The sequence below is a fragment of the Typopeltis vanoorti genome, chromosome 4 (assembly GCF_054136105.1).
Source record: "Typopeltis vanoorti isolate ZY-2024b chromosome 4, IOZ_Tvanoo_1.0, whole genome shotgun sequence".
Taxonomy (NCBI): Eukaryota; Metazoa; Arthropoda; class Arachnida; order Uropygi; family Thelyphonidae; genus Typopeltis; species Typopeltis vanoorti.
The window spans coordinates 168,227,868-168,253,519 of NC_143552.1; the positions used below are offsets into that span (position 1 = coordinate 168,227,868).

Consider the following 25,652-nt stretch of genomic DNA (forward strand, 5'->3'; position numbering starts at 1 on the left):
GTCCTCCATAAATTGAAAAATTCTATCAGTTGAAATCCTGTATGATTACAAACTTCTGAAAGAGGTTCAGAAGTTTTTAATCATATTTGTAATCTCTTTCTCAATCATATCAAAGCCCCGCTTTCTCCTGTTTGCTTAGGTCTGCAGTCTACAAATTCTCAATCTGTCTTCATAATCAGTATTCCACAATCCTAATATCATTTTTAACACTCTCCTTAATATATCAGAATCACAATGGAAACCAGGAGAGTAGATCTGCACACAATAGTCTAAGTGAGGTCTTATCAAGGCCTTTTAAAGAGGCAAAATTACATCCTTATCTTTATATGTAAATGTTCATTTCATCATTGCAGTTATCTTTTGAGTTGTATTTGCAATCTTTGCTACATGGCCTATGAACTTCAATTTCCTATCTACTAACACTCCAAGATCCCTAGCCTCTTGAATTTCTTCTAGCATAATCCCACCAATATAATACGACATTAGATATCTAATCACGCTGAAGTGAATGGCTATGCATTTACGGACATTGAACTGATATCCATTTTCCCATGCCCACAATTCCAGCCTATTCAAATCATTCTGCAAGTACTGTACATCAGCAGCATTCCTGATTACCCTACCTATCTTTGCATCATCAGCAAATAGCTGTATGTCAAATCCTTCCCAATGTCATTAATGTACAGATTGAATAACAGTGGGCCAAGCACTGAACCTTGTGGTACACCACTGGTTATTTTTTAAAAAAAATTTTATTTATTTATTTTTTTATATTAATCTTTGTACTGGTTATGGGCAGTACTATCCTTACATCCCATCCAGACTTGATATAGGCCTAAGCCTTCACAAGTGATTTACCCTATGCCTGTTCTAGTTATCATTATAGTCATTCTCTGGTGGCAACGCCATGCCACCAGTGTGCCCTGTAGGGCCCTCAAGGAAAGAACTTTTATATCCTTCTGTGTAAGCCCAAGCTGTTTTAAGTCCTTATAGCTATCTGCATTCCATACGCCATGTAAAGAGATGGTGGCGCTGGTAAACCTGGGAGTTGCCCCATGCTCCTCCCGTATCTTACTAACTAGATCTTGGTTATTTTTATAATAATTTACTTTATTATTATGGCTATAGGTTAGTGGGTTCCCTGAATCTTAAATCTTGCAGACTGATATCCCCCGTATACCACTTTTTGGTATCTTTCACTCATCTGTCCTCTTATCCTAGCTAATATTCTATAACGCAAACCCATATTCTCCAATTTATGCAACAGTCTACTATGCTGTATTCTGTCAAAAGCCTTAGCAAAATCCAAAAGTATTATTGTGTATCCATTCCCCTTGTCAAGTTCAATGGTAACATTGTTATAGAATGGGACATTGCTAAAACATGACCTTCCCTTATAAATCCATGTTGCTCACTGCAAAGTAGAGATTCACTGTCAACCCATTTCTGAATGCGAACCCTAACTGATTTTTCCAAAATCTTCACAACCACTCCTTAGATGCTAATTGGTTGATAGTTGGATACATGAGTCATTGCACCACCCTTGTGGAATGAAATTACCATATATCTATTCTTTCCATTCGTGTGGGATATTCCCTGTTCTGATATTCATATTAAACAGCCTGGTCAAAAGAATAGCGAGTTCAGCTGAACACTCTTTTAGCACACTTCCTATTGCTGAATTCATATTCAGTTTGTGCAACAGCTCTATGAGGATGAGGTATCTCATACACCTGAGTTTCTTCATCCAGTTAAGAGGTAGCAGTGAGCTCAATGTTGCATACACCAGGTTGATAGCTTTTAACAAAATGGGCACTCAGTTGAACAATCTCATCTGCATCTGATACCCTCACACCATCTCCATTTAGAAGAGTCATTATTTCATATTCATTCTTTCTTTTACTTGCAGCATATCAATAGAATTCTTGTGGGTTGTCTTTAGCATGCAGAGCCAGTTTCTTTTCACACTGAGACTTTGCTTTTCGTACAACAGTTGTGACTGTTCTAGCTTGCTGCTTATAATTTTCATAACGGACTTTATCCTTAATCCTTATGCACACAGTTTTACTTCCACATCATCCTTTTCTTACAAGTCTCTTGCTTAATAAGATTACACATCCATTTGATTTATTATTTGACCTCTTGGGACACATTCTGATTCCGCATCATTTAAGTATTATTTAAATGATTCCCATTCATCAACCGATCCCATTCCACTGAATTCTCTATACTCCTCAGTTAGTCATAATTTCCTGCTTTGTAATTCAGCACGTAACCTTTTCTGAATGGAACATTGATGAACTCAGTCACTTCCCAAGTGAGTACCGTATGATCACTGTCACCAACCAGAGACAAAGTAGTTATGTCTTTAACTGAAACACCTTCTGACACTATAATCAAATCTAACACTCTTTGATCTGGAGTTCCTTCTGTCACATGTTACTTGAGGAAGTTGTCCCGCAACAGCTTCATTCTTCTGATGGGATTCTACTGCTATCCAATCAATATTTGGATAATTAAAGTCTCCCATTATGATTACTCTTTTCGTGCTCATCTTTTCTATTTGGTGATTCATTTCATCATCACTAGCAACCGATCCACCATATCTCTAACAACACCTCGCTATGTAATTGATCTTGTTAGATTCCACTTCACACCAGATGGCTTCGAATTCACATGAAATACTGTTAGTAGTAGTATCTCAACTCAACTCTAGGTGGATTCAAGTCATCCGATATCATTAGCAGCATCCCTCCTCCTCTCCTAAAAATACTGTACCCTTTAAACTCAATACCAGTTAGTATGTCTGATTATGGTAGCCACGTCTCACTAATGCCTACAATCTGAGGTCTCAACATATTGACTAAGGCAACAAACTCTACCCCTTTGTTTCTGATACTTCTAGCATTTATGTACAGACATAATAATCAACTTGCAGATCTTTATTCTTCTTTAGTGCCTTATACATGTAGACATCTTTGCTCACGTTTGATGGGTCGTCCGAACGAACAAACACAAAGTTGAAATTGTTCTCTCCTCGTCAACATTTCCATGACAAAGCCCATTCCCATCATTACCACAGTTATATAACATTGTCACTCTTGCACTCACATTCTCACCATTTTTCAATTTATAATTTAGTTTCCCTGACTGTGTTAGGTCTTAAACTAGTTATTATTTTTTCTAGACTCCTGATACCAAACGCATTCAAGTGTTGGCTTATACAAATCCAATCCTCCCTCAATTCACTCCACACCTCCAAAAACTCCCATCCATTCTACACAGCCTGTGCATCAAATAATTTGCCATCGTAGCCCTTCTTAATTCGTTTTTATCATACTGAGGTAAAATACTGACAGTTTTCACTTCCTCACTATTCACTCTCACCTCTTCAAACAACCCTTTCATGTCCTCTCTCATACTGAACTTATCGTTAGTTAAGTCGTTAGTACCTACTACAATCTCATTTACTTTTATTTTCTGTTTTTCAGTTGCTTCCTTTATATTCTTAATTTTTGCTTCAGGAAAACTCGAAGTTATAACTCACTCATCAATAGCATGTTTTATTATAGAGTCACCATACCAAATAACATCTTTCTTTTTACAAACAACGTCAATTACCTGATTTCTGTTACTTCCTGACTTACCTGTTTCCATGCTGTGTTGTTTCTTCTTTTGCTGCTCATTTAAACACCTCTTTAATTTTGTAATTCCCACATTGCCTATCTGATGATCTGCTTTAATTTTGCCATTTTAGAGGTTAATTCATTTTCATTAACCTCCTCCACATCTCCAATAACCTTGTTAGCCAGGCTAGCCTTCTCCAATAACCTTGTTAGCCAGGCTAGCCTTCTTGTTCTTGCTTGTGGTTCTCTTATTAGCATTATGTTTCTTGTGCATTTTTGGCACCATTTTAAACTTTTACTTATTATTAAAATATCTTAATAAAATATGTTATAAAATACTATACACGAATATACTATAAAACACTAATTTTCTAAGGGAAAAACACTATAAAATGAACAACACCAATTTTACAAGAGTGCTAAATTCCCCAACACCATAATGTATCCTCGAGATATGAAAGTTGTTAATGTTTAATGGCAGATAAAATTCAAAGTGAGTGTGCTGGTTGCTTCCAGTGAAAAAGAAATGGCAGGTAAACCTATTATATTAGATAACAATATTAAAATTATTAAATTTAATGACCATGGTGTGTTGAACACTGACCACATCCTAAACCTTCCCCATGTTAAATTCTGATTGAAACTGAAATTTATGTTTCATTCAGATTTAACATGCAATAACATTCCCGGGGCCAATATTGGTATATCAGAAGAAACAAAGCTAATTGTAATTTATAAGCAACATTAGTAATTTAAGTAAAACTTGTCTATGCATCATGTTGTAAATAATTATTGTAAATTTTCTAACGTTTAAACTATGTGGATTTGGTGCAAATACTTGTGTATTGCCAGGAGAAAGATAATCGGATTAAATAGTGATGGCCTGAAACTAAACACGTGCACCAAGTAGGATGCGCATGTCGGTTCCCTCCTTAAAGCACGCTAGGGGAGAGTGTGGTGCTAGGTGCTGGAAAAAGTGAGGTGTCGTGTGAAAAGGGAGAGAGGAGAATGACGTAGAGCGGAAACATCGGGTGCGTGATTTAAAAAGCGTAGCGGCGCTAGTTCGTGGCTTTTTTTCCTCTTCCCCTTGAATTGGAGTGGTCGTAGAGATAGAGGCCTTTGGAGCACGCTGAAGTGTCTATGGCAAGTTCGTCGGTCAATGAGTAGCCCAGCGGAACAGAGTTCCCGATCACCGTGGAGATCGATATGCCATGCCGAGCCAGTCGACCTGAGAGCGGCGAGCCAGACTTATCTTCTGGCGGAGATGTGTCTAGTCCGAGTCCATCAGTCGAATAGTGCAGATGAAATCAATTTAGAGAAGGATCAAGGAAATGAAGTTCTGTCGAGATGTATGTGAAGATCGAATAATTCCCCAGCCTTTGGTAATGTAGAATTTTGATCTGTTATATAATTGTGTTGAGGGGAACAACCTGTAATTGTAAAAAGGACTTTAGGTTTGTAATGTTTCGATTAACGAAAGGACTTTAGAGATTATGCTAAAGGAAGTAGTTGAACTTTAAGTTTTGGATGGAGGAATTGTGTGGAAGCTCGTTGAGATAATTTTGTTATTGATAAATGAATAACCTTTAGCATTGTTATGTATAAAATGGATAATAACCTTTGATAGAATTTCCTACTTTAAATAATGTTTTAACTTATTACGGGAGAATTAGAAATTTTAGTTGAGTATACTCATTCCTAAAGTTAGTGCAATTCTTTGTCAGAATTTGTTCATAAAGTGTAAATTGTCTGATTTTGTAATTAAATGTTTTTCTTTAGTATTAATTGATGACTTGCCTGATTTCCTTTCTATTGCATCACTCATTAAGTTAGGCAGGAGGTAAAATACAAGGGTGGCTACGACTGTGAAATTAATTTTAGTTATTTGATGAATTTAGAATTTAATGAAGGTGCTTAAGAGATATTAGACAGTGTACTAAACTGAGTTCTAGTTCCTTGATTTTGCATTGTTCAATAGTCCAGGATTTAGGATGGTGCAGTATAATAGAAATTTTCTCTGAATCTGAATAGGAACTGACACCACCTCTGAAACAAAGGAATTGGTGCTATCCAATGGCAATCCCTTTGTCCTCAATCCACGTGCACTACTCTTAAGAAGGTTTAACGGCCCAGATTAAATATTGAGACTGCATAGGAATTAATGTATATTAACTTGATGCATCGAGCAAAGAACTTTTATTGAAATTAGGTTAAGGAAATTATGTGAGGGAATAAGTCAGAATTAAGATCTTAAACCACAACATTAAAAGAAAAAAGAATAAATAATTACACCCACACTACTGAACAAAGTCAAGTTCTTAACGAGGTGAAAAGTGCTACTCTTGTTAATGCTATGGTTATCCATAATGGTGACAATCTTATTGCCACAATGGAAAAATTTTTAAATCATGTAGATTGATGACCAATCATCCTCGAACCAAACTATTCAGAATAACTTTTACATTTGCAAAAATTATTCTAAATTTTTGGTTTACTTTCCTGGTGTAAAGTAATGCTTTATTTACATTGTTTACACACATATAGGACTGCTTAAAACATTATATGCATCTACAAGTGTGTGTATGGGGGGGGGGGTTGCAGTGATTCACTATATGACAAAATTAGCTGTATGACATTTGCCTGTAACCTAACATGTCTTATGACTAGGGTATGCCTATATTAGTTATTTAAACTTCAGTAGCTACACTCTCTTGAGTAAAGATGCCTTTTAATGTTACAGTTGAATCTAAATTTTCCACTTTCATCTTCCCGTTGTAAACTGTTCGTTATCATTTAAAAAAAATTCTGTTTTACAACAGGCATGTGCTCCTGTATCCAGGAGTACCTTGTTTGGAATTCCTGAAATAAATGCATCTACAATATTCAGAGGCTTGTAGTCAAGCATTTAGTATTGGAAGTATATAATTCTTTCAATTTTTGAATTATGTTTCTAGAACTTATGAGTTTGCAACACATTTAAATTTAGAATTCTTTGATTACTTAGAATTAAAAGAGGAGGAAATTATTTAGCATTTGACTTAGGGAGTTTTGGAAAATCTACAGTATAAAATCTAGATACGTAACTCTTTTCATTATACCTGTAACACTGCTGATTTTCCCTTTAAAATTTCTGTCTATTGTCTTAAATAAGATTTATATCCCTTTCAGAATTTTCTGGAGTCTTTAAGAGCTTCAGTCATTTACAGAAGCTTTCTTTGAAGCTTTATAAGTGACTCAAACTTTGCATCTCTATCTTTTTCTCCAAATCCTCACTGAAACTTTGTATTTCCTTCTGAAGGTCTAGAATCCTTTGATGATTTTAACTGTTTCAACTAGATGCAACCCTTTGCCATGAAAGGATAAGATTCCTCATCTGATTTCTTCAATGGAACAAACATTAAACATAACTAATGCTTGTTCCATTGCATCACACCTGTTTTTATAGAAACTCTCCTTTTCAGTTCAGGTTTTAAGCCATTTAAAAAAAATTAAAATAAAAAAAGTGTTATTTTTAAGAAATGATCATCAGAAGCTTTTATATCAAATTCATAAATGGGTCAATAAGTCTGTCATAAAACTGAGACACAGTTTCTTTTGTTTCCTGTATCAGATATTTAAATGCTACATGATCAACCTGTGAGTAAATATCTTAGCTTTCCCTTTTAATTTTGCTTTTAGAATAATAACAACTGAGTATCTCAACCAGTTACCAAGAGATTTAGCCAATTCAGCAGTTTCCAAAAATATTTCAATATTTTCGTGAGGTTCACTATTAAAAGTATGGATTAATCTTTCTAAATTAGGAAGTTTTGAAAATTCTTCATTTTGGGAGAGACAGAGCAAAATCACTGTTGTGTCCCATTTTACGATTATTATCCTATCTAGTGAAATTATTCTTATCTATGTTCAACTATTATCTATGCATGAGATATCACCCAAAATTACAAATATTTAAGTTATTTCTCCCCTTAGTGTCCCTAATATTTATATTATACTGCGCCTTTTGGGACATTTAGTTTGAGATATTAAATACAAAAACAAGGAGCAATTACTAAAATATGTCTGAATGTGAAACAATATTGCAGTCGTGACACTTTATCTCGTTTTTTAAACATTAATTTCCCGCATGATTAGGTTCGTACGTTTTTCAAGTGGTGCATTGGGCAGCAATTTCAGACAACTGTTTTATCAATGAACAAAGGTTTATTAAACTCATTAGCATGGTACAATTCAATTTCTAATATAATTCAATTCAATACTAAGAAAATATTTACAAGGTAACATTAGCTTGTGAACACCGACTTCTTTACAGATTTCCTTTTTTTCGTAGTTGTCACTGGATGATGAAACACTTAGACAGTACCTTCTTTTCTTTGGCTAAATGGCATTCCTCGTTTCTTTCCTATGGTAAGAGTGAGCGGAATCGAAATCCCACTCACTCTTGTTTCCTTGTTGTGACGGCGGAGATTAACTCCAATCCCACCACTCAGGAAAACCACGTGAAACCTATACGAAGGAGCTTGTGAAGAAACTATCTGGGAAAAAGCACCGTTGGGGGGTTTCGAACCCCTTTTATACCTTGACTCCTAACAGCACCTTCTTTAATTTCTTTTCTCCGCCCCTTACTTGATTCAACTTCACCGACCAATTAGGGTGGCGTTTTTCTGCCAAAAATCCTTTGGTCGGCGAGCCCGTGACGATGTCTCAAATCCGAGAATTGACCCTGAGCGATAGTCTATTGTTTTTCTTTTGCTAGCCTCTAAATTAATCCCCCTTCCAAATTTTTAAGAATTTACTTAATATTTTAATCTCTAGCCTCTCACATACAATTTCTTATTACTAATCTTTCCTGTTTTACTTAGCTAATTCTTTTATATCACAACTGTAATATTTTCCTTCTTTTATTATTTAGTTCTTCAAACACTTTTTTTGTTATATATTTTACTTGGATGCAAGAATATTTTTCTTTCTTTTAAATAATTCATCTATTAGCTTTTATACAGGGGTTTATTTTAATTTCTCTTCATATTACACCATGATAGCTGGGAATTCTACATTCTTACGGTATCAGGGTGTAACATCACCCACATTTCCATTAGCCGTTGCAAATAAAATTCCTGAAAGAAATTTTAGAATAAATAAAACTGGAAAGAAAGTTTAAAGAGGTGTGTGTGGGGGGGATTAAGAATGCTATTTAATTCTATTTTTTTTTTCAAGATGTGATATCAATTTCACCATTTATGTTAAAATATTCTCGTAGACAGGCTTATATGTTGGTTATGCATTATTAAATCACTTAAGGAATTGAACAACGTAGATACGAATATAAATTAAATTTCACTTTAATAACTATTTCCGATATTTCGGCAACATCACGTTGCCATCTTCAAAAGGAACTCACAAAAAAAGGCACATGCACGTAGGCACTACAACACAGTAACTGAGAATGAAGAGATGAAGTTATTGTTCTCCTAAAAGTCCTGACGGTGCCCTCTAGCAGGCTAAATAGGTGTTCTTGGCCATTGGGCTGAAGGTCTGCTGATGTAAGCCTCCCAAATTTGGGGCAGTCGCATACAACCAAATTTGTTGAGGTTTGGAGAGTTTCTTAGGGCTGAGGCTGATTTCATAAATAGTCTTTCGAATTTGTATTTGCTACAGTATATTACTGTAGCTTTCTTCCACCGTATTCTGTGGCATGTATCCAGAGCAGGGTCTGCAAGACCAGAATGGCTGTACTTGTGAAAACAGATGTAGTCCTTGTGTTCAGAAATTCTGATATTCTGACGTTGCCAAAATATTGGAAATATTTATTCAAGTGTAATTTAATTTATATTCGTATCTACGTTGTTCAATTCCTTAAGTGATTTAATTATGTTAAAATATATATAGCTAGCTGGCCTGGTTGGCCGAGTGGTTAGCATATCCGCTCTCCAGCCAATTGGCTGTGGGTTCGAATCCCACGTAGGCATGGATGTTTGTGATTGTCTTCCACCTTCATACATTCCTTCACCCAAGTATAGATATACTCTTCCAATATGGACTGGGTCACCATGGGAGTAGTAGACCCAAAACCTCCCGCAATGGGAGAGGCTTTCACCCTACAGTGGGTAGAAAAATAGGCTGTTCATCACCATCATCATATATAGCTAAATGCCCTCTTATCTTCAATTCTCTGTCCACCATTACACCATAACATTTTGTGCAGTATAATCCCATCAGTATAATGCATTCTCTTCGGTCCAGAGTTCCTGAATTTAATGTGGAAAATGCGACTTTATAGTTGCATTTTCCACATTAAATTCAAATGTCGTTCTATTCAAATCATCGTAGAGGACCTCTTTGTCATCTTTATTAACAAATTATAACTCTTAGTAAGGGAATACCGTGAGTAGACATATAAATACAAAATTAATGATGGAAAATCTCACGTAAAAAGATTTTCACCTGTTTTCATATAATTTTCATTATCTAGATAGATACAGCTATCTTCATTAATTATTGCACCTTCCTGGTTTAGCATTATTGTAAAACAACTAAATAATTCCTCCCTCACACACACACACACACACACAGACACAAACAGAATCATTCCATCACTAATTTACAAATTGAACAGCAGCAGCAGTAGCCCAAGTATCAACCTTCTGGAACATTACTGTGGGGTGTGGGGGGGTCGCATAAACAAATGCTGCTCTCCAATGATGCATCTATCTGCCATCTCCTTATCTGTGTCATCAACATCATGTCCCTCTCCTTTGCTTCAACTTACAATATGGTTCCATGTGAAATTGTATCAAATACTTTTGTAGAGTCAAACATTGTCATGATGTAGCCATTTCTCCTATATACTGCTCAACAGTCACTGTGCTATAGAAAATGTAACTAAGACAGGATCCTTCCCCCCCCCCCCCCCCACACACAAAGCCATTCTTTCTTTCTCTCCATGTAATACCATATTCCTATCCATTCATTCCTGAATTTTGTCCCTAATCAGCTTTTATAATAACTTAACCATCATTCCTGAAATACTAATCATTCTGTAATTTGCTACTCCAGTCTTGGAGCATCATTTTTGTAAGAAAATTCTAGCTGTCTTTCCACTCCCTTAGAACTGTGCCAGTGCTAAGACTTAAATTAACTGACAGATGATGGACACTGCCATTTCTCTTGTATGTTTCTGTAGCATGAGATGGTATTTCATTTGTTTCCATGGCCAGAGATTCACACTGAGATTTCTTAATATCTTAAACACCACCAGTTCATCCACCTTTATTTTCATATTGATCCAAGTCACTGTGCTATCTATCTCCAGTTGGATGAAACACTTGCAAAATGATCACTTTGTAATTCAGCTATTTCTTCTGCGACTGTCACCTTCCTGCCATCAGTATTCATTAAAGTTATCTTTCCATAATCTGTCTTTTTTTTTTTTATTTTCATTATCTTTTCCATACATCAGAAGAACTCTCTAGGGATTTCTCTGATTGGATAATTTCTTTTCATAATCTGATTTTGTCTTCATTACCAGTCTTGCTTTTGCTGATCACCATTCTTTTTATATATCTTCCACGACATTTTGCATTTCTTGCTTAGTTTATCTTCCACTTGATGTATTCTACTGACTGAGTATGCAATCTGATACTACTTTCCTTAAATATTCTTGGATCTCTTCCTGTGCCCTACTAACATTCTTCCTTTTCAGTTTTTTATGGAATTTCATTGCTGCAAGCTGCCTTCTGGGCTTGTCATAATCACCAGCTTTGTATTTCTACATGTATTTGGTCTTAATAGCTTTAGCTCTGAGTTAGTGTTTTTAGGATACCATACTGTTGAGCTGGATGATGGTGTGACTGTTTGTGCAAATATCTCCCTGTATGTGTAGATTTTCTATAAGCAAAAAAAGATAAGGAACCACCTGGAAGCTGTGTGATTAATGTATCCCAGAAGGGCAGACAGTCATTAGCTTCCTGTTCCATTGTGAAGTGGATTTTAGTGTGTTGGCTGTTTAAATGCACTAAAAATGTATCCAATGTGTCTGGACCATGTGCCCAAATAGCAAATGCATCATCAACATAGTGTAGCCAAACCACTGGTTTGAGAGTGGCTGTGATCATTGTATTCAAGGGTTTCAGTTAATGGCACATTTTTAAATAGTGAAGTGATATCAAAACTAATCATTACCATGTGAACTTTTTAAGATATGGTTTTCTAAAATACTTTTTAGGTGAACAGAATTTTTAGCAGGAGGGTGAATTATTTGTGAGTTTGGCTAGTAATTTAGCTAAATGTTTAGCAAGTTTGTATGTGAGACTGTTGATGCTATCCACAATAGGACATAGTGGTGTACCTTGTTTGTAAATTTTAGGTGCTCCATATATTTTGGGTGTTTTAACATGAAAAGGCTAGTTTCTTAACTGTTTCTTTTGGCTAGGAAGTGACTTTTTTCAATAATTTGCAAACTTTATTATTTTGAGAGTTAGTGGGATCCAGATATATAATTTGGTGTGTACACTGGTCTTGTAAAAGTATGTGCATTTTGCTTTCATATTCAGCTAAATTCTTCACCACAGTTGGCCAACCAAAGAATATATGACTGGAAGCAGATCATATATTCTTTGTTCAACAGAAGCCATTATTATAGTTATAGTTTTCTTCTTCTTCCTTTTCAGGCTTATAGGCCAAGTGACCTCTTCTGGACTCAGTTCCATCTTTTTAAGGGTCTTTTTAAGGGTAAATTTGTTTAGGTATTTCATTCTCGGTATGTGTTCTTTCCATTTTTCTCTATAGCAAATAACTATTTCATTTAGGGAGTTTGTGATTCCAAGTTTATTTCTGATTAAAAGTTTTCTGAGTCCTCCTCTTTTCCTTCTTCAGGAAAAGGGGAGCCTCTGTCTATTTTAATTCTCATTTCAATTATTCTATTGCTCCAAAAGTTGTAATGGATTATATTCTTTCTAAGAGATTTATGTAAAAAGATCGTTACACCAGATTTAGCTCTCTCTTCTGCTTTTACCCCACTGTATATATAGATGTAATTTTCAGTTTTGTCTATTCCTTTCAGCTTTGTTTTTAGATTCTGTAATTACTACTATTTTTAAATTTCTTTCTTCTAAGTTCTATGATTTTGTGGTGGATACTTCTCACATTCCAAGTAGCTATATTCCAATAGGTGTATTTTTTTCCCTGATAGTTTCTTCTCGAATCCTTATTCCAAGCCAGTTCGTTACCAAAAAAGTGTCCATTTACTCTCTTCGTGAGTTTTTAGCAAATTAAAATTTTGATTGAGAAGGTTACTGACCATCTACAGTCTAACTCGGTGGTGGGGCTGCCATCTTGAGGACTTCAAGCTTGCCTTAAATGGTAGGAGGATATTTTAAAGAGAACACATAGAGATAGAGTAGAGATAGAAATAGAATGACCCATAACCCTTGATTACTCTAATAGCATTAGGGTCGTGAGTTACAAGAGTTGACAGAGGAATGCCATATAGGAAAGGTTAAAAAGCAAGTGGGCCTTCCTCATAGAAGAGGAAGGAGAGAATAGACCCAGCTAGGGGGGACCATGGGAAAGCCACTTCCTTTGCTATCAAGATGATAGCCTCCTGTGACCTTGTTGGTCCACAAATCCTTATTCAACATATTCAGACCACCCCCACCATATCTGGTGAGCTCCCCATCTGCCACCCAGGGGGATGTGCTCCCTAGAGGTTACAGGGTCTTCCGAGAGATAGGTATAGTTACTTCCAACATGAGTAACTGCCCTTTCTGGATACACTAATCACATGGCTTCGAGATGTTCATTATCTTTTTCTGTTTATAGAAAACCTACACATACAGGGAGATATTTGCACAAACAGTCACACCATCATCCAGCCCAACAGTATGGGATTCTAAAAACACTAACTCACAGAGCTAGAGCTATTTGTTCCAATGACAGTAGTGAGTTCAACAGTACTCTTACTGTTGAACTCACTCACTTACATCACACCTTCTATGGAGATTATAGCCAATGGCTATAATCTCCATATGATTAAAAAAAAAAAAACTAAATACTTCCCAGAAATAATCCCTTGCATTGCCTACCACACAAGACTATAGCAAAACTGTTACAATGCCATATATTCAAGGCACATCTGAAAAGATATCTAGAGTGTGAGTGCTCAATAAATATCAGCCACGCACCATATTTAAACCTTATGTCAAATTGGCAACTCTCATCCATTCATCTAAGAAGAGAGTTTATCACATCCAGGAGTTTATAAAGTGCCCTGTTCTTGTGATCTGGCTTACTATGAACAGACAGGAAGAACTGTTGACATCCACCTTGGTGAACATAAAAAATACATCTGGCACTATTGTTATGGCAAATAAGGTCTTCCCTGTGTGGCAGCCAGGGAATAAGAATAGCCCCACTGTATCCATGCAGGTTGTACGAGGCGACTAAAATGGGTACCCAATGGCAGGGGGTATATAGCTGGGTCAACTGGTGGTCATAAATACAGAGACCTAGTCCTCCAGATTGGGGGTTGGGCATGGGAGCTGATGACCCCACCCTGGAAAAAAACTTGTTACAAAACTAAAGAAATAACTGCTGGATGGACTAAGTGGTGACTAAATAGCAAATGTCTTAAGGATTTGAAAAGGATTAGCCGGCATGGCTGGCCGAGTGGTTAGCGTATCCACTCTCCAGTCAAACATGTTTGTGACTGTCTGTAAAGATACTAGTGGTGGGCGGTAGATGGCGTTGAAGTGGTTGCAGTTTGTTGTAGTTGGTGGATTGAGTGGTGGAGACAGAGATGTAGAGTAGTTGCCCTCTCTCGATGATTCGTTGGACTCCCTGTAGATGTCATGTAATAATAATAATAAAATTGGATCATGGAACGTACTTTCTCTTTACTAATCTGGAGCTTTAAAAATGCTGCTGGAGCAATTGGATAAATACAGGATATTTGTTATGGCTATACAAAAAATGAGATGGACGGGAGAGGGGATTATGGAAAAGAAAAATCATATCATTTTTTATAGCTGCCAAAAGAAAGATCAAATGTTTGGAACATGTTTCACTGTAAACAAGAGGATGAAACATCTTATCATGGACTTCAAAGCAAACTCACCTCGATTGTGTGGTTACGAATTAAGGGACAGTTTTATCTGTGTACATACTCCAGAGTTGTTTTTTGATGAATTAGATAAGATCTATGTGGGGAATGTCCAAAGACGGATGTAAAAATTATTATAGGTGATTTAAATGCCAAGATAGGCAAAGAGGATACACACACAGGCCAACTATTGGGAAATATAGTTTACATAATGAGACTAGATTGATCAACTTTGCTCCTTCAAAAAATATGTGGTTATTGGTAGTACAATGTTTAATCATAAAGATATTCATAAAATGACCTGGAAGTCTCCCGATGGAGACATATTTAACCAAATTGATCGTCTTTTAATAGATGTGAGACACCTATCTAATTTGATGGATGTTAGAATCTACAGAAGGGCAAATATTGATTCTGATCACTATTTGATTCTATCAAAGATTATAAGCAGAATCTCTAATGCAAGGAAGATATATGGGTCCTATGCTAAAAAGTTTAATAAGGAAGCCTTCCTTTTAGAGTTACACGGTGATCAGCGTTCATTTGAAAAATTTATGGAATTTACAACCGTGTTTACAACCAAATTTATGGTTGTAAATTCCATGAAATTTAATAAAGAAAGATTGAAGGAATTAGAAGTTAAAGCCAAATATGGTGAGAGAATCGGTGAAAACCTGTGTGGTCTAACCATTGGTGAGAGCGTTAATGAAGCTTGGGATGTTCTTAGGGATGTCATAGTGACAACAGCAGACATAGTATTAGGAAAAGTCAGCAGACTTAAGTGTAACCATTGGTTTGATGAAGATTGTGAACATGTGACTGTATTAAAAAATGAGGCATATAAACAAATGCATATAAACAAAGGAACCACACTTGTAAAGTTGTTGAGGAGAAAAACTTTGGCTAGAAAAGAAGAAAAAAGAGTGCATAAGAATAGAAAGAAGAAATACCCTGAGGATGAACTTAAGGAATTGGAACATCTAAAATGAAAGCAGATCTTTCTATTCTAGTCAGAAAGATTTCCAGCCTAGAACAATGTTATGTAAGGATAAGGAGGGTATAATTTTGAGTGGTAATAAAATGATACTAGGAAGATGGACAGAACATTTCGATGAACTATTGAATTCAAATATATCTGGTCAATTAGATGATATGGAAGAGAGCCAAGCTCTAGAAGCAGTTGAACCAGTACCAACAGATGCAGAAGTGGAGGCAGCTATTAAAAAATTTAAGAACAATAAGGCCCCAGGAATGGATAGGATACATGCAGATTAAAAGTGCAGGTATAGAATACTTCATTCAGCTGTGTCAACTTATTAACAAAATCTGGATTAATGAAACAATTTTAGACTAATGGAATCTGAGCATCATATGCCCCATCCATAAGAAAGGTGATGTAATGATATGTTCTAACTATAGAGGAATTCATTTACTATGTACAACTTATAAAATTTTCTCTTAACATTCTATTTAAGAAACTTTATCCCTATGTAGAAAATGTTATTGGCAATTATCAGTGTGGATTCCGTCAAGGAAGATCTACAAATGATTAGATTTTTAATATACACCAGTTACTTGAAAAATGTAATGAATTTGGAATTGAAATACACCATCTTTTCATAGATTTTAGAGCTGCATATAATAGTATAGATAGATCTAACTTATTTATTGCAATGGAGGAACTACAGATTCCACAAAAACTTATTGCTTTAGTTAAAATTACAATGAGAAATACTTGTTGTCAGATCAAAATTCAAAACATGTTGTCTGATCCTATATATATATATATATATATATATATATATATAAAAGGTGTTTGACAAGGGGATGGCTTAGCTTGCTTACTGTTTAACATAGCACTTGAAAAGGTTTTCAGAGATGCTGGCATTAATACAAGGGGATCCATTTTCTACAATTCAGTACAAATTATGGCATATGCAGACGACATCGATGTTATAGGAAGGACACAAAAAGCAATGGAAGAAACTTTATCAGTTTAGAAAAGGCAGCAAAGAAGATGAATTTGCAGATTAACCAAGAAAAAACAAAGTATATGCCTGTAACTAGAAAGATTTGTGATAAATAATCCTTCTCAAATTGAAATTGGTTCCTATAAATTTGAAATTGTACATAGTTTTACATACTTAAGATCAGAAGTCAATTGTGAAAGTGATATCAGTACGAAGATTCAGAGATCACATCTAAAAACACCTAAAATGTTTTTCTTGAGATCTTGTACTGATCTCAAGGAAAAACAAAGATAATGATGTACAAAGGCATGAATGCCAGATGAAAGATTGCTAGGTCTGTTTGAAAGAAGCGTTCTCAGGTATATTTTTGGAGCAGTACAAGAGAATGGTGTGTGGAGGAAAAGATATAACCATGAACTATACAGATTATTTAATGAGCCAGACATTAAATACATAAAAATAAATAGATTAAGTTGGGCTGGACACATATGCATGAATAGTAATAGAACAGTTAGGAAGATGTTTAATGCTAAGCTGGAAGGAAAAAGAAAAATTAGAAGACCTAAACTAAGATGGGAAGATGGAATAATGCAAGATTGGAGGAGTTTGGCATTGAATAAGAAAGACTGGCAGAAGTTTCTGAAGACCAGGACCCACATATAGGGCTGTCGAGCCAATGATGATGATGAAGTCGGGTCTAGCAGACCATGCCTTGGATACCACTTCACACAGAATCAATTGGAAGAAAACAAAAGTGCTACATAGACGTCATAAGTCAGAAAGATTGTTTTTGGAATCAACAATGCTTTAACAATACTCCAAACCTCAACAAGTATGGCTGTATAAATTTACCAAAAATCTGGGAGACATTTTAAGGTCTAATTAATATATGTGTTATCTCTTTTTTCCATATGGCACCTAATTACTACGGTGAATTTTGGATTCACAGGTGCTCTTGTCCTATTGGGTTTGTTCTGAAACCTGAAAAACTATATTCAGCATTCTTTGATCTTTTCATTATCACACTGTTACTCTCCTTAGTAGTCGTACACATGCTTACCTACATCTCCCCCTAATAGCCTTAGTTTCTCTAACTTTAAACATCCTTTCTCATCTTTATCATTTCTGATTCTTTTGACAATATACTATAAATTAAAGATACCAAGAAATTATATACTTGGTTTAATCCTTTATTCAAGTGTAAGCAAACAAAGTTTGTGCCTGAAGTATTTTCAGGACTGGGGCAACTTGTATATAGACTCTAATGACTTCACATCACTTGCCTTAGTATTTCATAATGCAAGTGATGTGGATACTAAGGCAAGTGATGTGAAGTCATTAGCGTCTATATACAAGTTGCCCTAGTCCTGTGAAAACACTTATGGTGCAGACTTTGTTTGCTTACACTTGGATAAAGAATTAAACCAAGTATATAATTTCTTAGTATCTTTAGTTTATTTTAATCTATAGTTCACCTCTGAAAGCTGGTTGACTGATTCTTATTAAAACTTTTGTACAATTTTTTTCTGATCAGCATGAAATTCATATTACCCACTCCCGGCACGGGGAGGTAGTGACGAAAAATAACAATATGGGACTCTGTTGAGGCCTCGTAATTGGAATGAGTACACTCTAAATCTCTTTAACAAGGATCTGTTGGAGGTCAAGTCTGGTGCCAGCAGCCATAGTTTTAATTATATTATGCTAGTTTTTTATTTTTGGAAACGCTTCTTCCCCCTCCTCCATTGAAAGACAAATTAACTAGATTATCTAGATAACTTTGGTCTAGTTTTTTGCATGAGTGGGTGGAGCTCGTTGCCTGAAAACTGGATCTCTATAGCATAAGTTCTTTGAGCCAAATGCTGCTCAAAGATTGAGTAAAATTGTATCATTCCACTGATAAGAACCCTCAAAGAATGGGTTTAACTGCAGTGCTGGATTTTCTGCAATGCAGGTTATGAGTCTGGCAATGAAATGCAGAAAAGTTCATTCCATCTTAATATTTATGAGAAAAGAACTGCTAGTTTTCTGTTCTACCACTAACAGAAATACAAAGTATAAGAAATTAGTGATGAAAACCATAAAAGCACTTATCCTTGCCATGTTGGGAATTATAGATGTGTGATAAACACCCAAAGAGATAGTAGTTATCATGATTTAAAAAAAAAAAAAAAAAAACTCTCCTCATGAATTTTCTATGTGGTTTCCTATGTTTCCTATGTGGAAGGAGAGTTGTCATAATTATGACTATGGACTGGTATGTGCTATTTGTTTGTCGGTTCTTCTCACTGACTCGAGACTGAATAATTATACAAAGAAAAATGTGCAAAGACTAGCTATCCAAGTAAACAGGTGTCCTATCCTGATTTACACTTGTCCATAGACCCACACTTCACCATGCAGGCATTCAACATTGAAAATCTCATAGAATAGGTCAGTCAATCCTTATTCCAGGAGCGTCCTAGTAGTTAGTATAGTAGTTAGTAGTTCTCATGTCAGAGATAGTAGTTATCATGATTTAAAAAAAAAAAAAAAAAAAACTCTCCTCATGAATGGAAAAGTCACAGAAAAACTGGGCATTGATTTATTTTAATTTATTTATTATTTTTTTTATTTCTAAAGTAGAAGGGAGGAAAATGTGTTAAAGCAAGTGCATATATAATTTATTTATCTGCTTTCCTATTTTGAAGAACAGAAGAGAATTGTGCATATATTTTGCTTTGGAGTATTTCTGAAGTGTTTGTGTGTTGGTAAGATTTACTGTATTGTTTCCTATGTGGAAGGAGAGTTGTCATAATTATGCCTATGGACTGGTATGTGCTATTTGTTTGTCGGTTCTTCTCACTGACTCGAGACTGAATAATTATACAAAGAAATATGTGCAAAGACTAGCTATCCAAGTAAACAGGTGTCCTATCCTGATTTACACTTGTCCATAGACCCACACTTCACCATGCAGGCATTCAACATTGAAAATCTCATAGAATAGGTCAGTCAATCCTTATTCCAGGAGCGTCCTATGTCTGTTGAAAACCCCAAGTTTCCAGGTGATAAACTCTTTACCTCCGTGTGAGACTGGTTAACTTACTTTTAGTCAAAAGAGACCAGATAAAGGTTCCACATGTCATGAACAGGAATTGAACCCAGGTCTTTCCAACCAAAGGGCTTCATCTATACCTGCTGAACTATGGCAGCTCGAGGTGTCCTAGAAGAGATTAATTCCTAGGAAGTCATTTTCTTTAGAGAAATAAGAATTTGTGCCACTTTCTCAGTTCCACTCGGTTAGCCTAGTGGCTGTGTGCTCCGCAACCATATGCCTGGGAAAGGAGTGTCCTGGTTTCGATTCCTGTCGCCAATGTGAGGACCTTAAGGATCTTTCTCAGACATAGCCAAGTTAGCTGGTCTTGGGCATGGACAGCAGGGTTTTCCTCCCCAGTTTATCTGGGGTTTTTCCTTCCACAAGCAGGCAAACCGGCCCTGTGAGCACACGCAGTTACAGCCATAGAATATACCGGGATGCATAGGGCTAGTCACCTTATCCTCAGGACAGGTATGACTTATAAGGGCTTCAGATAGCTCTGTAACAGGTTTGTAGGTCTAATACATAGAAGGGAGAAGTATGGACAATATATAGAGTCAGGTTATCAAGAGGTGCTTTGCCTCCAGAATATAAAATAATTGTCATCTGTCTAACAGAAAGGGTTTTAAAGCTCAAAATTTCTCCCAGCATGCTGATTATTCATCTCACACAACCAACAGACATAATAGTCATAGTCTTAGTTGCTTCAACTGTAATTCCAAACAACTCCCCCACCCCCACCCCTTGTAGAGTAATTATTTTAAAATATCATCTGTTATTGTATTGTAAAAGTTTATTCTTTTATTTGTTTTATATATAAATTTAAAAAAAAAACATTTTTTGTGTGTGTATTAATAAATTGAGGGCAGCTACTTCACATATTGCTGTGATTGCTTCTGTGTACTTGTGACATACTTAGATGCTTAACCATCCTCACAGAGTTTTAAGAATAATATTTAGCTTTCCTGAGTGTTAACGTTGCTTGGACCTGTTCAAACAGCAGAAAAGTATGACGTATAAAAATGTGGGGGGACAAATATTTTTATTAATTAAAATAATATTTGATTTAAATCTGGCTATCTTATCATTAATAAATAACAATTTAGTTCCAAAATGTTTGATTTTTTTTTTTTTTTTTTTACCCTCTCTCCTGAATTATTTATGTAGTTGAATATCAGAAAGGCCAAGAACCATATCTGATAATGAGTGGAACTTACAACAGCAGCAGTATCCATAGTTTACTGGCTCTATCACCAGATGGCAGAACTATTGCTATTGCATCAGCTTCAAATATTAGCATATTCTCTGGAGTTACTAATGAATTACAGATAAAATTTAAAGAAATTCATAAAGGTTGGTATTTTGATAACTGATAACTTTTTTAGTATTTGAAATGAAATTATATTTATCCTGTAATCTTAAACATTTTTATTTATAATCTTTATTAATTCTATGTGCAAAAAAACTGCCTCTTGTTTAGTTAGTTGGAAAAAGCTACTGCTTGTTTGCTGAAAAGGCTTAAATCGCAAATGTTTTCCTAAATGTTCTCCTTTTTGGGGGAGGGGGTATATATATATATATCAGGAAATTGATGTTTACAAAAAATAAAATAAAATATATTAAACAGATAGCATTCTACCCATTCTTTTGAGAGTGATAACGAAACTAGTATTGAATCCACAAAAATATTTACAAACATATATGAAAGTTAAGCTATCTTTAAAAAAAAATAGCTCTTAGCAAAACAGATTCAAACAATGCTGTATGTTGCGATTGTAAACAATAGCTAAGCTTAGACTGGAATATGCAGTAGTCCAAACATCTCTTGGCTTGGTTTTTTTTTGCATCTTTCTGATAGATTTTTCAATTTGCAGTAGTAGAGGATTCATTTCCTGCATACAGGTAGCAAATAGATTATTTCTAATGTTGCTGCTTGAATGGATAGCTCTTCCATTCTCCAGTTAATAGATTATGTGCTTGAATCTCACTAGGGCAGGGATGGGATACTGTGAATGTCTTTATGTGGCAAATAAATTTCACCACCCAATGTAAACATTACCACCCTGCTTATCAGTGGCCTGAAGTGGCTTAAAAAGTTTAATTTTGAGCTTCTAGAGCAGGATTCTCAAATTTTTTTTTTTGAGAATTTATTTATTTTTTACTTGAGTCCTCTCACCTATAATATGTATGATATGTTTACATTTTGCAAGGAAATGTCATCGATACTTTCAGATGATGGACGATAGGTACAAATAAATCACATTATTATACTTTAATTCAGTTTTTAATTTTGAAATTCAACGTTATCACTAACTGATATTACCTTCACTTCCCTGATCACTGATGCCCATCTTACATCATTATTTAAAGGATCTGTTTTGGTCTTCTTACTTTCAGTAACAACATTTCTGCAATTTCTTTTGGTAGCTATATTGCTTTTCTACTGATGCTTCTGTATGTTAATTATCTTCAATTGCTGATATATTTACAATGATAGAACTACATAATTAAGTTCTGTTATTCTTGGCCTTTTTTTTCCCTGATTCTGCATGAAATGCCTGTTTGGCAAGCATTTCCTCTTCCATTCTAACTCATAAGCTTGGATTATATTACATTAGGTTACTTTTTCTCACACATTATTGAATGTTAATTATGTCAAGTTCCTTTCTAATGTCTTCATTTTTAATATGATTCTGTCACTGGTGCCACCAATTCACTTCTCTAACCCTCCCTCCCTAAAATAAACAAATCTTATATCTGTGGTTCTACATCTGCTTTATTTCCAACCCAGCTTTCAGATCTGTTAATTATAGTTTGTTTGAACACTGTCTTTTATACTGTTAATGTAGTGTTTTGGCTACTTTTTCTTATTTCATCTAACTTATTCAGCTTCTCTCCACCATACCAGGTTTTTCTTATTCTCCTATAAATTTCTATATTTGGTATGCCACCTTTCCTAAAACTTGTGCATAAACAGGTGAAATGTTTTACTTTTTATCTGCATAAGGTGTCAAGTTTGAAATTTCTGATTTTGATACAAGGTTTAATGCCACTTTTTTCTTTATAACATATCTTCTTTGTAGCACTTTTATCCACCAGGTGCAGGGTCCGCTATTACATACGGTGACTTTAAGCAACCCCAACTGGCCTGTTGGCAAACCTGGCATTGAGGGGGGGGGGATGTATTTTATGTCTGTAGATGTGTGTGTGTGTGTGTTCAGAGGGTCGGTTTGGCTATTCTGAGGGATGAAAAACCCCCGAGTTTCCTCCATATGAGACTGGCTAACTCACCTTTAGTAGAAAGAGACCAGATAAAGGTTCTTTATGTCTTGGACGGGAATCAAACCTAGGTCTTTCTGGCCACAGGGCTTTGTCTATACTGATTGAACTATGGAGGCTAAATCAGATGTAAGAAAAGGGTGTATATTAAAAACTCTGTGTAATTTTGCATTTAACACCATTATCATTAAAGTACCTGATGCTGGACCATGCCTTACTTCATATAATATATATCTGTTATATTATTCTGTAGACTGGTCCCTCCTCTTCTTTCTTTGCTTCTTTCTCCTCTCCTTGCTCCTTCCCCCTGATGCTATTAGAGTATTCGAGGGCTAGGGGTGAGTCTTTCCTATCTTGCTAAGTCATTTCGTCTTATGCAGCCACCGAAGGAGGCAAGCTAGCCTCAATAGGTGCCGGTCCCAAGCCCAGGTAAATGCGAGGGTTGATGTCAGGAAGGGCATCCGGTCGTAAAACTTCAGTGCCAACTCAAACTATGATTATGAGTTGAAGAGAAAATGATATAAGGGCTAGGGCGTACCCCTTAAGCGACGCGCAGCCACATCGCCCTACAGCTGTGAGAAGTGGACGAGGGCTACCGCATCAAGGGCGGGTGCGGTTAAAGAAGCGAGCCCAGCAGGTGGAGAGGATGTTGCGAGTGGGAACACTGAATGTTGGAAGCATGACTGGAAGGGGAAGAGAGGTGGCAGACATGATGAGGAAGAGGAAGTTGGATATTTTATGTGTGCAGGAGACAAGGTGGAAAGGGGGAAAGGCAAAGGAACTGGGAGATGGATATAAATTGTTCTACTCTGGAGCGAATAACGAGGGAAGAAATGGTGTAGGAATTGTGGTGTGTGGCAGAATGAAGGGTGAAGTACTGGACGTGGGTAGAAGGAACGACAGGATCATGCGAATGAAATTGGGTCTTGGAGAAGAGCGGGTGGTCGTATTATGTGTATATGCCCCGCAAGTTGGTTGTACAGCAGAAGAAAAAGATGAGTTCTGGAATGTGTTAGATGAAGAAATGAGGGAATTGGAAGAAAATGAGATGGTGATTGTCGGAGGAGACTTGAATGGGCACATAGGAAGACAGAATAGAGACTGTCGAAGGGTGCATGGTGGCCACGGAGTGGGAATGATGAACCAGGAAGGAGAGAGGGTTGTGGACTTTGCAGTAGCGTTTGATCTGGCAATTGTGAACTCATTTTTCTTCAAGAGGGAAGAACATTTGATAACATTTAGAAGTGGTAACAACAGCTCACAAATTGACTACATTTTGACTAGAAGAAAACATCTTAAGGTTGTGACAAATTGTAAGGTAATTCCAACAGATCAAGTAGCACAACAACACCGACTGCTGTGCGCAGACTTTAAATTAAGATCGAAGATAAGAACTTCTGGTTGCCATGGGATGAAGACAATTAAGTGGTTTCGCTTAAAAGAAGAGAGTGTGAGGAATCATTTTAGGGAGAGAGTGTTAGAGAGGATTTCGGATGGACTGGAAAGTGTACAAGATTGGTGGAAACATAATTCAAAAGTAATCCTGAGCTGTGCAATCGAGGTGCTTGGTGAGACATCTGGAAAGATTAGAGAGCAGAAGGAGGGTTGGTGGTGGAATAATGATGTACAAGTGGCAGTGACAGCTAAGAGGAAGGCAAAGCAGAAGTGGGATGAGTCAAGAGTGGAAGAGGACAGAGAGGTGTACAAAGAGAGAAAGCAAGAAGCCAAGAGAGTTGTGGCACAGGCAAAGGCCATGGCATATCAAGATCTGTATGATCAATTAGAAACAAAGGAAGGACAGAGAAAAATTTACCAACTAGCGAAATGTAGAAATAAAGCAGCTAAGGACATCTTACATGTGAGGCAGATCAAAGATGCTGAAGGAAGAGTATTATGGAGGGATGTGGACATAAGAAACAGATGGAAAATATACTTTGAGGGACTTCTGAATGAGGAAAATGCAAGGACTCACAGAGGAGATGGGCAGCCTTCTGAGGGGATGGTGCAGAACATCAGTAGAATGGAAGTGACGGAGGCCATGAAGAGGATGAGGAATGGAAAAGCGGTGGGCCCCGACAGAATTCCAGTGGAGGCATGGAAGGCACTGGGGGAAGAGGGAATTGACCTGCTGTGGGACCTGTTCATGAAAGTTTGCCAACAGGAAAATATACCCGAGGAATGGAGGGAAACTACTCTTGTTCCCATCTACAAGGGCAAAGGGGATGCACAAGACTGTAAAAATTACAAAGGAATAAAGTTGATGTCCCACACAATGAAGATCCTAGAAAGGGTTCTTGATGGTAGATTGAGGGAGGAGGTGGAGATTGCAAAGGAACAATTTGGCTTCATGCCTGGTAGATCAACAACAGATGCTATCTTTGGGTTACGACAGATGATGGAAAAATATCGAGAGAAACAAAGGGAGCTACATCTGGTATTTATTGATCTGGAGAAAGCATACGATAGAGTGCCAAGGCAAGAAGTCTGGAGGTGTCTGAGGGAGAAGAAGGTGCCGGAGAAATATGTCAGGTTGGTGCAGGAAATGTACAGAAATGTGAAGACAAGTGTTCGGACCTGTTTGGGACAGACAGAAAGTTTTC

The 25,652-nt window shown here is 36.4% G+C and overlaps 1 protein-coding gene across 1 annotated transcript in view; it reads left to right on the forward strand.

Moving 5' to 3' along the window:
• LOC150107834 (transducin beta-like protein 2) overlaps nucleotides 1-25,652 on the forward strand; it is a 261,182-nt gene that overhangs the window by 157,009 nt on the left and 78,521 nt on the right. The window contains exon 8 of the mRNA XM_090391583.1: nucleotides 20,941-21,126. Within this exon, the coding sequence (XP_090247709.1) occupies nucleotides 20,941-21,126 (186 nt within the window). The remainder of the gene's footprint in view (nucleotides 1-20,940; nucleotides 21,127-25,652) is intronic.